The 16,574-nt window shown below is 40.3% G+C and overlaps 1 protein-coding gene and 2 long non-coding RNA genes across 21 annotated transcripts in view; 2 read left to right on the top strand and 1 right to left on the bottom strand.

Moving 5' to 3' along the window:
- NAV3 (neuron navigator 3) overlaps positions 1-16,574 on the bottom strand; it is a 560,419-nt gene that overhangs the window by 193,228 nt on the left and 350,617 nt on the right. For 17 of the 18 annotated variants that reach the window (XM_075747242.1, XM_075747250.1, XM_075747259.1 and 14 more), the window contains one exon: positions 238-355. In XM_075747242.1, the coding sequence (XP_075603357.1) occupies positions 238-355 (118 nt within the window). Of the gene's footprint in view, positions 1-237; positions 356-3,825; positions 3,965-16,574 lie in introns of those variants that run through there. The other variant, XM_075747266.1, reaches the window with a different exon arrangement.
- LOC142600933 (uncharacterized) lies at positions 5,505-9,428 on the top strand. Of its 2 annotated transcripts, none has more exons than XR_012834429.1 (2): positions 5,505-5,923; positions 7,203-9,428. It is a non-coding gene; the product is annotated as an uncharacterized LOC142600933 (long non-coding RNA). The 2 variants fall into 2 exon arrangements; XR_012834426.1 differs by having other exon boundaries at positions 5,505-5,971.
- LOC142600936 (uncharacterized) lies at positions 11,063-13,249 on the top strand. The gene is made up of 3 exons (XR_012834433.1): positions 11,063-11,330; positions 11,794-11,939; positions 12,977-13,249. It is a non-coding gene; the product is annotated as an uncharacterized LOC142600936 (long non-coding RNA).

The following is a 16,574-nucleotide window of genomic DNA, read 5'->3' as shown; positions in this document are numbered from 1 at the left end:
GTGTAAGATACAGTTCTGGCCATTTAAAGTATGGTTAAACAGCCACTTCCAAACATGCTCACATAAACATATTTTTTAATTAAGACAAGGATGAACCACACAAATATCAGAGACATATGGACCCAGTCAAATTGTATTATTCAGGGTTCATCTTATTGTTAAATACATTCAACTTGAATTATATATTCCCCCATGCAAGGAGTCAGCTCGCAGCACTTCTCACAGCCCTGGTCTTACCGATGATCTGGATGATTTCTGCTAGCAGAACTCCATCTGCAATGTCCTGTTGCAAATCCTTGATCAACCGCTTGTGGCCAGATTTTGCTAGGTAGTGGTTAGCCCAGTCAGTGTAAATCTGTAGAGCAGAGAGGGGAGGGCAGAGGGAGAGGGGGAAGAGAGGAAAGAAGACAATAAAAATTCTTAAAACAAATGTTGGCTTGCAGACCAGAACTATTCTGGATCACATTCCCATTTAAAAAGCACTAAAGGAAACAATTTTAACGTTGTGTTTTTTGCCTTTTTTTTTTTTTTTTAACTGGCCATGCCCCTCCCCCTGCCATTCTCTGTTTTATTTTAACTTCAAATGATTCAGGCTGTTTCATGAGGGTTCAAACTTGCTGTGACCAAGCAAAATTCCCCTTATGACTGTAAAGAAAACTCCTGTCGTAAATCAGTCACATCTACCGCAATTCCACCTCCCACCGTGTTTCTACCTATACACACGCCCCACCGCCAACATTCACACTCTGGGGCTGCCTAAGAGAAAGTGATAGCAGAGACGTGTGCCTGTGTTTTGGTAAGAGCTCATCGGGTTGTCGCCGGCAATCCCGCGCCTGGCGATGCCTCTGTGACACCTTCTGCAGTAATCACCACATCCCGCCATGCAGGGACAGGTCGTTTGTCCCCTCGCCTACGGTTCAGCGTGCTGTAATGTGCACAGAGGAGACTGAGAGCGCCAGATGTACAGTAGTCATCGCTGGAATTAGAGTATATATTCTGGAAATACGCTGCGTCCTTTCTCCGCCAAAAGAGGAGCGGGGGGGGGAAGGGTGAGACTGAGCAGCACCAAATACTTAGTAACAGGCAGCACAAAAATGGCAGTTATCAACAAAAGGTTGAAAAGGACCAGCTGAACTACATCCTCCAAAAGAAAGGAGGAGGGCGGGTGTAAGAGAGAGGTTGCAGGCATTTCATAAGGCATATATGTACGCGGAGAGAGCATTTGGTAATACCTACAGCGTGCACGCAAGGGGAACCAGGTTTACTTATGGTGAGATAAGAACAGACACCTTTACCTATGTACCGAAGGAAGAGTGCACCCCAAGAGGTGTTCACACCACCCCGGGGTGTCCCAGCACCTTCACCTATGTACCGAAGGAAGAGTGTACCCCAAGAGGTGCTCACACCACCCCGGGGTGTCCCAGCACTAGCAGAGCTTGGCGCGGGGGTATCTGGAGGGTATCAGAGGCTCTGGGCAGCCAGCCCTGGCTCCCTTGTGTGGGGTGTCTGTGCCCTCTCTCCCCACCCCAGAAGAAAGGCCTTGTACAGACCTTCCCGCTACCATAGAAAGGTAACTACTGAAAGACGGTATATAAGTATGACAGCATCACTAAGTAAATATAATATCCAAGGTTCTTTCTCTGCTGAGATTATTGTTTGAAAATGTTGAAACCTCTTCCATAAAAACAATATGAGCTCACTTTACAAACATTCTTTTATTTAACCTCACAGACTCTGGGGAGGAAGGGGTCAGAATCCCATTTTGTGAACAGATAAACAGAGGCCAAAGCCATTGACTACTTGATTAGTTCACCAAGGCAATCTGTGGCAGAGCCAGAGCAGGAAAATGGATGCAATTCCCAGTCCAGAGTCTTACCCAGAGAACCAACATCCACTTTCCACCCAGCAAAAGTATCACTGCTCAGTCCACATTCACACGCTAGGGACTCCTTCGCTACCTGAATACCTTTGTCACAGATTTTCTCCCTCATCATTGTAAGAGATGCAGAATTGTAACTTGTTTGGTCTACCCTATTTCTTCCCATATTTCTGCAGGTGGATCACCACCTGGTTTGCCATAGCTTTCTTGACAGCTTTAGAACTTTAGATAACTCCACTTTAGATTCTACTTCGACAGAATTAAACTGTGGAAGCCGATTTGGCTCTCCCATAGCCAAAGGATGCTGCTGTTAGATGGGGCCCTAAATTTCCCTGCTGCACCCAGAAGTCTGCTTCGGTCATCTGTATTTTCACTGACTGATATTCTTTTTTTGCTATTACAGGTGAGTGACATGAAAGGCTCCACTAAAATGGTTTTTAAAGCCAACTGTAGCTAAGAAAGTGTTTCTTCAAGTGTATAACCAGGTACAATGAATGCTAATGTGGAGTCTCTAAAGAGTGTATGAACACATATTTAGAACAATATGAAATCGTGATGATAAAAGACGCATACCACACCCATAGCATCATGTATTCCCTACTACTAGTACTTCAATTTCAGTCATTCTTCTAAAGTAATGTCTCAGAAATATTCTCTGAGCTATTTGTATAAACAGAGCTATTTTGTGTATTGCAGTGAAACTGATCCACTGGAAGATACAGGCTTTAATACCCACTAATATTATTTTAGGTTAGTTTCACATTACAAATAAAAATACTTTACCAAGCATTTCCTTTTTCATTTGTCACACCCACACATAATCTGGTGTACCAATCCTAATTTTGACTACAATTTGAAGTATCCTCTCACTAAGCAGCCAGGGAAATTTCATTCAAGCAGCTGCTTTGCAAGTATCTAGTATTCGAAGAATGGACTTCACCCACCCATCCATCCCCTTCATAATTTTCTTTTCTCATTAACTTAAAAGTGACAAACATAAAGAATGTACACAGTGTTTTGTAAACAAAAGTTGATAATCCACATCATCCCAAAACTTTACCGATAGTCAGTATTTTGACAGTCATGCAATAGTACCAAAAAAAAAATCCTGGGAGGAGGCAGAGGTCAAAGAACACTTTTTTCACTTCAGAAGTATTAAAAAAATAATCAAAAAGGCAAAGAGTTGTTGGCAGAGACAATATAGCAAACCAACACCCAGTTGACAGTGGAATGTCACACTTAATTTCCTCTCTTTCCATGGGGATCACCACTTGCTTCTGTTTCCCCCCTTCCCTATAGGATGCCCTTCTCATTCATCTCATTCTTCCAGGGACCCAACTGCTCAGGAGTCAGTTGTAAAAAATGAGAAGCATGTAGATAGACACATGAAATTATAAGAATGTACACATGCCACTATATTCTTTTTACATGAAATTCTCTGCTCCAAATATCAGGGGAAATAGAGAATCCCCCCTCCACAGTTTTAAGTATCAATGTAACTAGTAGAAAGTAAGTATCAATGTACCTTGTAGAAATTTTATCTTAAACTCCTCAGGAAAACATAAAGCTCCCATGTGCATCACCATTGACAATGCTCAGTTTGCAAAGGACAGAAAAAGCATGCAGAACAGAAGATAAAAAATCAGTAATTTCATGCAACAGTCTGCTTTTTATGAGAGGTCCCCTTCCATTGGGTGCTGAGCACCTCTAAAGAGGAGCTGTGTATGCTCCCCCTCTTTTCAGAACTAGCAACAGATCATATTGTCTTGCACTCATTGTGCAGTAACATTTCCCAAAAATCCTCTTATCTTAGATTTTTCAATGACGAGGCTGTTTCAGAGAACACAGACGTGAGGGTTAGCTGTTGCAACACTTCCTCCCCTCTCCACTGCTTGCTCCAGTAACCCTGCCTTACAGCTACACACTGGGCCGGGTTGCTGACTTACTCATTTCCTCTCCAAGCTTCCTCTCCTACCACCCCGCTTTACAGGCACGTCTGACCGGGGAGTTTTCGACTTCAATGCTCGGCTCTGGCCGCTGACAACGAACGGGAGAGCCGCTGTTATCTGCGACGCGGAGGACCGGTCTCGGCAGCACGATAACGGAACAGACCCGATCCTGTGTTTGTGTGGTCCGAGCCCCGTCCCGGCTCCTGGTGACTTAACCGGTTGCAACACGAAACAGGATTCAGCAGGGCAATCCGAGCTCGGGCACAGCCTGCTCATGTTAACGACGGTTTCCCCTAGCATTCCTCAACCGCTCGTCATGCTAAACCTTCAAGAGAGTAGAGGAAATAAACTCTGATACCCAAATATAGTTATGAACTTCACCTCGATACTTCACATGTAGCTATAAGGAGCAGAGTAGAGCTGCTTGGCAGGATCCGTAATGAAACAATACGCTTCGTAATGCGGTGGTTTAACGGAGTGAAAAAGAGAGAACATCTCACAGGTTACTGCCTTTCTTAGAAAATTCTTTAATCATAAACTGTGTGATTAGACAGTGCTATAATGCCTCCTCTTTAAAATTAATGCAGAAATGTTACCACCCACAATCAATGTCAAATGGGAAATGTCAGATGGATTTCAGAAGTACAGTCAGCCTAATGCAATAATAATGCATGACACTTTGTTAGCATCCTCCACAAAATCATCTCAACATGCTTTCCTGGCACAAATGAGACCACCTCTACTATTTATTATTCCTGTAGTTGTGGGGAAACTGAGGTATAAAGGCTTTCTCAGTGGATTTTTTTCTTTTTAATGTGGCTCACTCAAGGGAAAACAGAGCTGGGAATACAACCCAGATACTCTGAGTTGCAATCATTTATTCTATATGCTTTTTTATCGGGCAGTTTTATAAATAGGCTTGGTGGGAAAATGCATATTCCAAGAATCAGGATCCTTCTGCATATTTTTGTTTGCTACAGAATATAGAGTTTCAGATCTGAAAATGGTCTCCTGTTGCTGCCGAGAAGACAGCTTTCCATACTTAGAGTCTGCCTCTGTTCCTCCCTTATGTGCCAATGCTGCTGTTTAGGAAGAACAACAGTTGCTGCCAACTGAGTTATGCCAAGACCTCGTGACACATTTCCATGCCATTTAGGATGATGGGTTATATTTGAAAAATATTTCAATATTTCTCAACTATATGAAAAAGTTTCCTTCCTAGATCTGTGGGAATAAACAGACAGTACCCAGTTCTCATCACTTGTCCTTTAAAATACTTTCTAGGAGACAACTGCATCCTCATTCATTAGCATGAAAGAATTGAAATGCTGTCCCCCAGTGCTCACTCTCGTACTCTCTTCTGTGCACCATACCACCCTAAACACCTTTTGGGATGGGGAGGCTTTTTAAGAACTCCATTTCTTTTTAAGAACTCCATTTCCCAAAAGGAATCTGTAGGCAACAGCAAGCTTCCCACAGATTTTTCTTTCCTCTTTATCTTGTAGCAAACAAGAGTTGGAGAAATGGAAAGAAAAGTTATCTATTACAAAAAAATATTGCTAGCAGTATACCTGGGTTGCAATGGTTATAGCAATACACAATACTACTTTTTAGCACAGCAGGATTGTCTTTTATTCAATGTTTGAATTATATCAATACATTTCATAATGCCTTTTTTTTTCTTTAAAAAAAAATTGGAATAAAGGAAAATGAAACTATTAAAAAGCCCTGACACCACAATTTTAACAGTCAGCCAAAGTGGAAATATGGCACTGTTAACTCAATAAAAGGGCTATGTGACTTTCTAGTGTAATGTATTTATTCTGCTTAAAATGTTGCCATTGGAGACAACCGATAGTTGATAGCACTTAGAGCTTTTCGCCCATAGACACTCATTCAAATCATGCTTGTAGAAGAAGAGATTGATGACTTCTTTCTGTTGCTCTCTAGTATGCTACAAAATGGGCCGTAAAGGCTGTATATCTATTTCCCGAGCGAGTTTCCAGTGTGTGGCCTACCCTGGATGTTGAATACCCAGCAGAGCCTACGTAACAGTCCCAGAGTCCCTGATGAAGAGGATTGGCCAGAGGAGAAGGCACGACCGCAACTCTACTTCAACGTAGCTATTCTTGGCTAATAAATTGTGGGTAGCAAAACGCGTGTTGGAGTGTCTCTGAAGCTGCTTGTGTTTATAAAGAGAAGCTGGGCAACGCATTGACTAGTGTTAGAATAGGGTGACGAAATCAGATTGCAAAGAGACGCCTTTCTCCTTCCCACTGTCTCTGCGCTAAGGAAAATTTAACGGGAAGGCAGGATCTGACCTTTTAAATATTTTCTTATTGAAGGTTATTTCTCTGGGTTGCAAAAGAATAATTTCTTAGTTTCAGACCTCCACTTAGCATGGAAAAGGGCTAACTTTGAAAACAATGGTTCACATTTAGACTGCCATTAAGAGACAGACCAAGCATCCGATTTATATCCGGATTTAACGTACCATAGAAAACACACTGCAACTCATTTGCTATAAAGTAAGGCTGGGGGCTGGGGGTGGCACTTTTTGTAACATTAAGCAAATTACATGAGAAGGAAAAATATTTATACAATTAAAAATATATGGCCAGAAAATGAAACTAGAATGACTTAATTTATAGGCAAGATGGAAGCCAATGCATTTCATTTAACAAAATGAAATGAGTATTAAATGACATTCCACAAACCCTGTTTCTAAATCCCACTGAGCAAATGAGAACAATTATGAGTTAAGGACTAGAAACCATTTAGAGGGATGCATACCAATTAACCAAAATGTCAGAATCCCTATAGCATGATTCTATTTTGTAAATAGCAGCATGTATCCATCAACACTACTCAGTAATTTTCAGATAAAAATACAATTAAATAAAACTCCAATAATCCCAGCTAAGAAAACGAATAGAAACAATACTCTTCAACAATCACTGGCAAGCTTTAGATGACTTACCCAGCTTTAAGGGGGCTGTTTTATATTTCCAAGTTTCACTTACAGTTTGTGATCTAATCACCCAAGTAACATTTGTACTGACTTAACGTGCTCTCTTTCTTCCCATTTCTTACCAAATCCCAACTCAGAATTAATTTAATACAAGTGTTTGACGCCAATATTCACCAATGGCACAGGGGCAAGACTTTTGATGCATCTGTGCCAGATGAAAGGTAACAGTATAAGCCTCTTTGAGCGTAAGGTTTGCTAAGTGATTTGTATCAGTTAAAAATCAGTGAAACCGTTAAAAATCCACCTCTTTATAGAATGAAATGACTTGTTCATCCTTTGAAAAGAATCATACCGATTTGCTTTACTGTTTAATCATATCGTTTTGTTTATTGGCTTATGGCAGCTACTCTTCAGTCCTGTGCAATAGCAACACAGTACCACAGGAAGGAGCCAGATACTCATCCTGCAGCTGCAGAGGACCCAACCAGACAGCTGCTCCTCTGCAGGCTTGTGCTGCTGCGAAGCGATACTTGTTAAGGGAGCAGCACCAGCCTCAGTATTAATACTGGCCTTGAGCTTCCTGAATTAACGGGAGGCAATACTAAGTGCTACACAGAGCAATCCTCCAAAACAGCCAACCTTGAGACTTTCTGTTACAAATGCTCCATATACTTGCCTGTGCAACTTTGGAATTATTTCTTGTATGTGTTTTTTAAAGTACGTTTCAGCATCTGTTTAGTGAAAGTACAATAAAATACAAGACCTGTTATTCAATACTACTTTTACATAAAACTTTGATTCAAACTAATATCTCAGTTAACTTTATTAGAGAGAGGAAGACCAGGATTCCCTGCTGAGCATGTTACACCTAGAGACACCACTCAGAGGGTGAATCTGGCTGAGCATTGTAGTTCAGATAAGGAATGTGCTTTTAAAGGCAGTGCCCTATCACTTGTGCTCTCTCAGAGCTCCCCTTCACATGAAATGAAACACAGAGGTGTGCTTCAAGAGCACGCTGAATGCACTCCATTCACTAACTGGCATTTAGTCCATGCAACAAAACGAGAACTAATCCAAGTAACCCTCCATCCCCAAAATGTGTACCTTAGGTGCTGGTTCCTTGGTACCAAACTGGTTTCCCCTACAGAGCAACCCTTCCGGCTAATGTTGACACATATGTGTCCCAGAAGTGATGAGGGAGTATGTGACAGAAGAAGCTGCTGACTCTCCTGCATGGTGGGACATACACTGAGATACTTCTGTAACTCGTGTGATGCTATAGTAGTGACAAATGTAAGAGGAGGACATGCTTTGGGCTTCATAGTGGTGATGTGTGAAGAAATTAATTTAATCAAAAGGACAGTGCCAGCATTCTTTAACAGAAATAAATGAACTGAAATATATCATAGAATCATAGAATGGTTTGGGTTGGAAGGGACCTTAAAGATCATCTAGTTCCAACCCTCCTGCTGCGGGCAGGGATACCCTCCACTAGACCAGGTTGCCCAAAGCCCCATCCAACCTGGCCTTGAACACTTCCAGGGATGGGGCATCCACAGCTTCTCTGGGCAACCTGTTCCAGTGCCTCACCAACTGGAACTCCATCTCTCTCCTGTATGTGCACACACTCTTGAACATCATCGAAGCCTGCCCAAAGCTTGAGTTGTGGCTGTCTGTGACAGTTCCTGGCTAAAGAGGTCTCCCTTGGAAGAAACAGCTGATTTGGGAAGGAGCACCTGTGCCCGTCCAAAGGAAGAAGGGTAGAAAGAAAACCATATTTCTACTTTTCTGGGCATTCAGGATAGCAATGATGGCCCTCCACACCAGAGGCCCCATTCCATTCCCCTGAATGAGACTTCCTATACTCTAAATATGCATGAATCTTACGTCTCATAAATGTCTTGTCACTGCCAGGATAAGTTTCATGACTAGTCCTGCATTCACTTTAATAAATAAACCCACAGTAAGCAATGTTAAGTTTTCTGTAAAGGGAAAAATGAACTGAATTTGCAAAGATTTCCTTTGTGGCTGACCAATATCATGACAACACAGAAGAGCAGAGAAAAAAATTCTACAATCTCAGATCTGACTGGAAATCACAAAGTAATTTGCAGAAAAACATCCTTGCTTTGTTAATGCCTTTTTTGTTCACAAGCAAGAAGCTACTCTTGGTATCAACTAGACCATTCCTGGATGGAGTGGGCACCTGCCTTAGCAAAGCAGCAACAGGGTTCCTCACATGGAGCTGAGGAGATTCCACTGTGAAACTACTCCAGATTTTCCATCAAAGCTCATTTTAAGGATTTATAACTTGGACAGAGACATTCTTTCCACACTGTGATTTGGCATTAAAGAACTTGGCCCGGGGATCAAAATAACCCTCTTTTCCAGCACTTCTTTTTAAGTGCGGGAAGGCAAATTTCTGATATATAAAGATACAAAAATATTAAGATATACTTTTGTTCTTTTCTTATGAGAAAACAGTGGCAAATAAGACTGCAACTAGCTTTAAATATAAAGTCTCCTTCTAGCTGGTAATTTTTGAGGCTTAGAAACTGATTTGAATTGTCTGGTTTCCTCTCATGTGGAAGAATGGCTTTGCAAATCAAAATAAACAAAAAAACCTGTTTGCTTTCTGAGCTACATATTTTATAACAAGACACTCTAAGTCCTGCTTAATTTTTCTCTGGGCTTTGATGTTTAAAAGTTGTTTGTCACCAACTCTATGATTTTAATATCAATAAATGTGTTGCACACATTCAGCAGACCAATGTCTGGTCTGTTTAGACCAGAGGTGCTAAAGGTAACACAACATTAATATTAAGTAAATATGTTAATTATTTCAAGCATAAGTGATCTCAGCCTCTTCTTACTGTCATTAATTTCTGTTAAAACTGGTCTTGGTGGTGAATGTGTGAGTGGTAATGGTCATGTGTGTGCAATCTTTTTGCCTTTTGATAGCTAGCTGAAGCTTAGGGAAATTAAATTGTGCTTACACAGATGACACTCCACACACAAACTTCTTCAGTTCAAGAAATGTAAAACAGTGTTTCAGGACTTGAAAGACTAAGAACACAGCTCAGTACAACAGGAATACCACTTTAGGACTTATTTCCCTTTGATCGCTATTGAAAGCATTGTTCATAACAAAGGCCTGCCCATTCTAATGATAATACTTAAATTAACAATCATCCAGCGCAATAAATTTTATGTATGAAGTAAATTCTACCAGTCAGCAATCTTAAATAACAAAGAGAAGATAATAATCTTATCATAGCTTTGACAACAGAAGACTTCTCATCCCAAAGGACATTCAATATTACAATCTTTCTCATTTAACAAAAGTCCTGTCTCATATACAGCTTTTGTAACACAACCAAATCTGGAAGGATCATACAAAGGAAAGAAAAAGGTTCTAGATTCCTACCAAAAATGTTCTCAACACCCTTAATTTCTATTATAAAAGAGTAATCTGCCTAAACACCTCTAGTGAAGGCTCTGGCTGCACAGCACATGGAAAGACGCAGTGTCTCCAGAAGGGAGGTCCTTATGACCTGGGGACTGTCCTTCATCTGTGTTCAATCTGCAGTCTCCCATGCAAATCTTCTAACATATATCCCACCTTTTGTTTTCTGCTACACACTTCTATAGGGCTGTGGCGCCCCTCAAAGTAACATGAAAGATACGTGATTCATGACTCAAAACCTTCCCACCTCTGATTTACCACTGAAGACAACAAAAGTCCCCTCTTAGCTCAGTATTAAAACAGCAACCTCAAGATTCACTCCTGCCAAAAAAAAAAAGGAAAATAAATCTAGCAACAGTTAAACACACCACTTTTAATTAAAGAGTTTTTTAATACCAAACTAGCACATTCTTATGCTGAATACTGACATACTGATACATAAACTTCAGGTCTGAAGGAGGTTTAGATAATGGATAATAATTAAGATGGATAATGATCTGAAGTTTATATGTAGTCCCTTCCGTTCTAAGATCGCAAAGCCATTTATGAAGGATCAGGGCTTAGTTATGTAAAGAACCACCCTGACAGAAATGAACATTCAAGTTATTTACTGAGGTTTTGAGACAGGTAAGGTTTATAGCTCTGCTCACACAGACACCTTTGCATAAGCACTGGATCCTATTGCTTCAAACTAGCATCCAAGCTACCATATCTGTATCTCTCCTCCTACAAACAAGATGCACATTTTTTGCTTCTTAATGTTATATCACAATAATATGATGTGAATTTTAGGGCACAGAAAGAAATGAGCAGAACATGTGGAACTGAAAGCTGTCAACCACTTCCAAGTCCTGGACACACATGCAAACTAAAGGGCTGGTCATCACTGACTCCAGGCACAGACAAATACAAATGAAATGATTTGTTGGAGTCTACTCCATATCTGGAATAGCAAGAGGCTGATGCCTGAAGAAAAGAAAGGTCTTGAGAGAGCTGTGTGAAAATGGAAGCTCAGCAACTGCCTGACTTTTTTTTTTTCTTCACCCTACAGCCACCACCTGACATGTAAGTACAAATGGTGCTATTAGCTCTAGGCATATGGTGGGGTTTTTTTACTTCACGGCAAAACCCATATCTCTTAGGACACAAAACAGTGGGTGCTTTTGTGTTTGAGGTCTGTTCGCTGGGTCCTCATGACTGGCCCTACACGGGCACCCACCACCCTCTTCCTCAAGGGACTGCTCTCCACATCTGCAACTCTTCACTCACTATCTTATGTTTCCTCTTAAAATACACACTCTAGTGATACCCTGTCTCTTGGATAACAGACTAGAAATGAAGGATAGGGATTGACTAGCTCACTTTAAAGGGTCACTGCCTTTAAATTTAATTAAATCCATATCTTCTACCTCCCACACAATCACCCCCTGGGACTAAAGGCTTCTGTAAAGGATTAGGAAGGGGATACTCTCATTGCAGCCACACCATTATGCAGAAAATAATTCAAGATTTGGGATCTTGTGAGCAGGAAGCAGAGGATGAAGAAGAAAGGAACTCACTGAAAACACAAACAAATAACTCTGCTGGCTAGAGATTACAGCGCTCATTTTGGACAGAGGAGATTGTGCTCCAGCCTTTCCTTCCAAGAGCCTTTCTGTATTTTGTCTTACAAATGTAAGCAAGAAACAGAAATGATCCTAGTAAAAGGGGCATCATGTGTCCCTAAACCAGTAGCCTACCACTCTGTGTCCCATCCCATGTTATGCTCAGCTGTTTTCTCGGACCGTGGTGCAGGACGGCACTAATGGCACCACTAACTCCTCAGGTCGCTCTCTCTGAGAAGCACTCCAGGAGAGCCCACGCAGCTGCTTTTATCGTACAGAAGCAGGTGGAGGATTACTTTGGGGACTTCTGTTGACAGCTCTCCATTTAGTCTACTTTTTTAGAACAAGCGAAACTGCTTTTTCTGACCTTTCCCATTAACCTTCTAACTCCCTGATAAAATAATAAGAAAAATATTTGATCATACTAGATCTTTTTAATTATTTTTAACAGGAAACAATTATTGCCAGTGAATAATAAAGATTTCATTCTGTAACACTGGGTTGGTTTTTTTTTGCCAGCTCTAACTTTTTCTTCCAGTAGGCAGGTGCTTATTTCACCTGCCCTTTAACGAAACCTTGCTGGTAAGGTGCTTGACTCTGTTGAGCCAACGCAGCTTCTGAGCATTCTCAGAAGTACAATTTCACATCAGTAAGATCCTTAATGTAAAAACCTGGGATGGCTATGGATGGACTACAAGTGCTGCCAAAATAGGCAGCTGCTGAGTGGGAGTTCTGAGGATGAGAATGATGGATATAGGCACCTAAAATGCAAGTGAGGTAGTCAGAGGAACATAAATTCTTTGGGGGGAGAAGGGAAGGTCATATTTCAGGAATTACTGTACAAAGGATATCCTTTGTTAAAAGTTCAACCATTTGCTACATTATTTAGTGCATAAAATAAGTATGGAACAGAACAGTCCTTAAAACAAGTTTTTCCTTAAATTCTTACAGTTGTTCTTGAAGGCCTCTGATAATAGAGGATTGCCTTTTTTAGTAGGACTTCGTGAATGTCTCTCATTTTGGATGGTAATCTAAGGAGAAATGCTTTGGAGGAATCTCCTGAAAACATAGAGAGCCCTAATGCATTTTTATTCTTTTTTTCTGAAGAATTTATACATTTGGGAACTACAAGTTGGAGTGAAAAGTGAAGTTTGAAATTTTATCAAACTGATGTACCTCTTGAGTTGTGCTGTCCCACAGAAAGGCTCCTCAAACATTGCACCAGATAACTTTCTTCTCAACTTCCCCGGGCAGGTTCATGCTACTTCACTATCAGTAATAAAATCCCATTCTTACATCAATGCTTCATTTTATGTTAGTCATTATCTTATTACAGGTTATAATGGTATTGGCATTATCTGCCTAATAATTATTCCTGAGTCACAGCAGTAAAACTCTTTTAAGTCTCAAGCTCTGATCTAGAATCTGCTGAACCACTTAAGTTTCATCTGTGTCTCTTTGATTGAAAAAAAGATGTTCCATACATTAAAGAAGGATGAAAGTGGGCAAATGGCTTTTCTAGTGTGTTCTTTTATAGCAAAACAAGCCCAACTCAGCTAGACAGATTTAAGTGAGTCTCTCCCAAAATATTATGTATCCCTCTCTTGTGTAGATGAATGTACCATATTTCTTCAAATCCACAGAAGTATTCTCTTATAAACAGTTATTTATACCACAGGTGACTTTGGTATACGTCAAACTTGCAAGATTTAGATCCCCAAGGACCAGTGTAAAAATACTGAAAATACTATAGCAAAATACATACTCTAGCACATGAATTATAAAGTATCTTGTCTTGTAAGCCACTAAAAAATATTAAATCCTAAAAATTATATTTAAAGTGTTCACAATGACACTCAGTGATACAACACAGACCTGTAAATAATTGTCTTAAGAACAGGATATTTCAGTTAATTGTGTTAGCATGCTCCAAATTCCAATCACACGACAGCCGCAGTGATACACAGGGCACATGACAATACTGCATAATCAGCCTTGCAATGATGTTGAACCAAAAAACTGGCCACAGAATAAGGAACCCATCTGAGTTTATCTGATGTGAAGCAAACGTTATCTAAAAACGGTAACATGTACATATAATTATATGTTGTCCATCTTTGCAAAACAGATGTTTACAAGTTTACTGGGCAGTGAAGTTTACATGAGAGGTTCACAGATGTCCTTCAGCAGTTACTAGGTAAACATTTTTTTAAAAAAGGGCAAAACCCCACAACTTACACTTTGCATCTGGATGGATGTTTTAGCTTGTGCTATGAAAACCTAAAGACCCAATAAGAAAGCCGAGACTTGAGAAAATTTCTTAAATCCACAGGTAGATAGCATGGTTATCATCTAATTGTTTTAGCTATATATATGCCAATCACTGAATATACACTACATAAGCAGAGTTCATGAAGAATCCTACAACTGAATGAATAGCAAGACAATACGCAAGGAGGCTACAAAATCTAGGGAAGGTGTGATGTTGGAGTACTACTTGTAGAGTTGTGCAATTCCTCTGCTGTGTGCACACCCCTCTTGGTGCTCTTCAGGGGAACGTGCAGTGCAAACACCTCAGACTAGTTACGCCTTGCCCAGTTTCTTACGCCATTTATTCAACTGACTGGACCATCTGAATTTGGCACAAGCCAGTCTTTTTTGTGGAAAGATTCTGTCAGAATCTCAGTTTGCAGGGAAACCCAAACACTTCTAAACAAACATCATGTTTTTATTCACTCAAAGTCAGGAGGCAGAACAAAGGCTTAAAGCAACAAACAGTTTTCTTTATTTCATTGCCTAAATTTTCAACGTTCCTTGAAAGCATTCGTAGAGTCACTTCAGGCTGTTCTCTATTCCTGGCTGGAAGGTGCTGGCTCCTGGCCTCCTGTCACTGTGACCGTGGAATTTTTAGAGAGCCATGCCCGACACAACATGGCCTGGCCTGCTCCAAACCTGCCCACGTGCCCCTTGCAGGAGATACGGCCTCTTAAACCCTGAAAGTGGTCCATGGGGAGCCTGGAGCTGCAGAGCCCCTGTATTCAGCTCTCCTGAGTGAGCAGACTGGAAGCGCTCGGTCCCTTTGAACACCACATCTGCTTTTGTAAAAAGCCTCAGCAACCTTTCAAAAACACTATTTATGCAATTTGTGTCCTTCTGTACCTACTAGCTCTTAGTGATGCTTCTCCTTTCCAGCACCACCCTCTTTAAGCCTTAGGATGCCCTTTGATCTTAGTCTCTTCACTTTGCTTTGGGAAGAGGAAACTGCCCTCAGCCTGGAGAAAACCAAGATAGAAAATATCTCCTAATAATTACTTCTCCTATTTTTGCATGAAAGATTATTTTGCCTTTACTTTGCTTTTGCCACTTTGTTCCTTTAACACATTCATTAAGGTAATATGAGGGACAAATACTATTAAAACCCCCCCCGCCAGCCATAACTACCCGGCAGCAGATGTAACAACCTATTCAAGTCAAAAGCTGTAAACTGCACGTAAATATAGAAAACACCTAAAAGATAAGAAAAAAACCCAACCAACAACACTTCTCATCATACTCTTATCTGATGAGAAAGTTGAGGAGCTATGGCACTGCAGTAAGGACAGAACTTGTATTTGGTCTTACCTTTAAGCCAGAATAAGATCAGCTCTCAAACACTTTGCTCACCTCAAAATATCTTCCTGCAGAACTGTTTTGTTTTCTGTATACTAATACAAGGCTACTTACTGTAAGTATTTTTTTCAGCTACTTTTCACAGATGCCTTAAAAAATAGTCCATTAATTCATGCAGGGCTGCTGTATGATGTGTTTTAAGTATTAACACAAGGAGGGAGTATTTCCTATGTTACCAAACACTGAGAAATAAGAAAGAAAATAATTAAGAAAGAAGATATCCTTTCATCAAAGCTCCTTATATCAAAGGTTTCATTGCTCTTCTTTCCCTTATGAGAGAAGGCTGATATCTCTTAAGATGTCTCTCTGAAGATATGTCTAAATTAAGAGATAAGGTATATCTCTAAGAGACAGCTAAGCACACAGTTTTGCTTGGAGCAAAGGCAAATGCAAGGCCTCTCAGAGATTCAAACAAGTTTGGCAGAATGACTTCGTTTGTTAAAATTGTTTTGGTTGAGATGATTGACAAAGAAAAACAAAAAAGAGTTGACTAGAAGAAGCAGCGACAAAACCGAGGAACAGAAAAACCACTGCAGAAAAACAAAAAGCACAGAATTACCTGAATAGTATCAATGTGCAGAATAAATAAACATTTCGTGTTAAGGTTATGAATGAAACAATCTTGGGATATGGGCAAGGAAATTGCCCCAGATTATTTGTTGGGTTGGGTTTTTTTTTGTTCCTTTGAAGATAGAAGGGTATCCTAAGTTCATGTAAGGCAGAAAACGGTATTTAAAAATTCCTCGGGTTTTTTTTCCTTCTTCTGGGAATAACTGACTAAGATCTGAAATTTTTACTAGCTGTTCAAGTCAAAGGGTTAGCAATTTACTTCAGTAAGTCCATTTACCAGCAGTATACCCAATGTCATCACGTCAAGCACAGGCAAGATCCTCTTAATTCCCACCAAGAATGTCCAACTGCAGCATGTACTGATGCAAAAAAATAAATAACGTTCATCTCCTCACAGAGTTAAAACACATTCATCTGTTTTCAGTTGGATCTTTCATTAAAATGTCTGGTGTTTGGCCTTGTCCTA

The sequence above is a fragment of the Balearica regulorum genome, chromosome 1, assembly GCF_011004875.1.
Source record: "Balearica regulorum gibbericeps isolate bBalReg1 chromosome 1, bBalReg1.pri, whole genome shotgun sequence".
In the NCBI taxonomy this organism is placed as follows: domain Eukaryota; kingdom Metazoa; phylum Chordata; class Aves; order Gruiformes; family Gruidae; genus Balearica; species Balearica regulorum.
The sequence above is the reverse complement of the archived record's forward strand: the minus strand, read 5'-3'. Positions and strand labels throughout refer to the sequence as shown.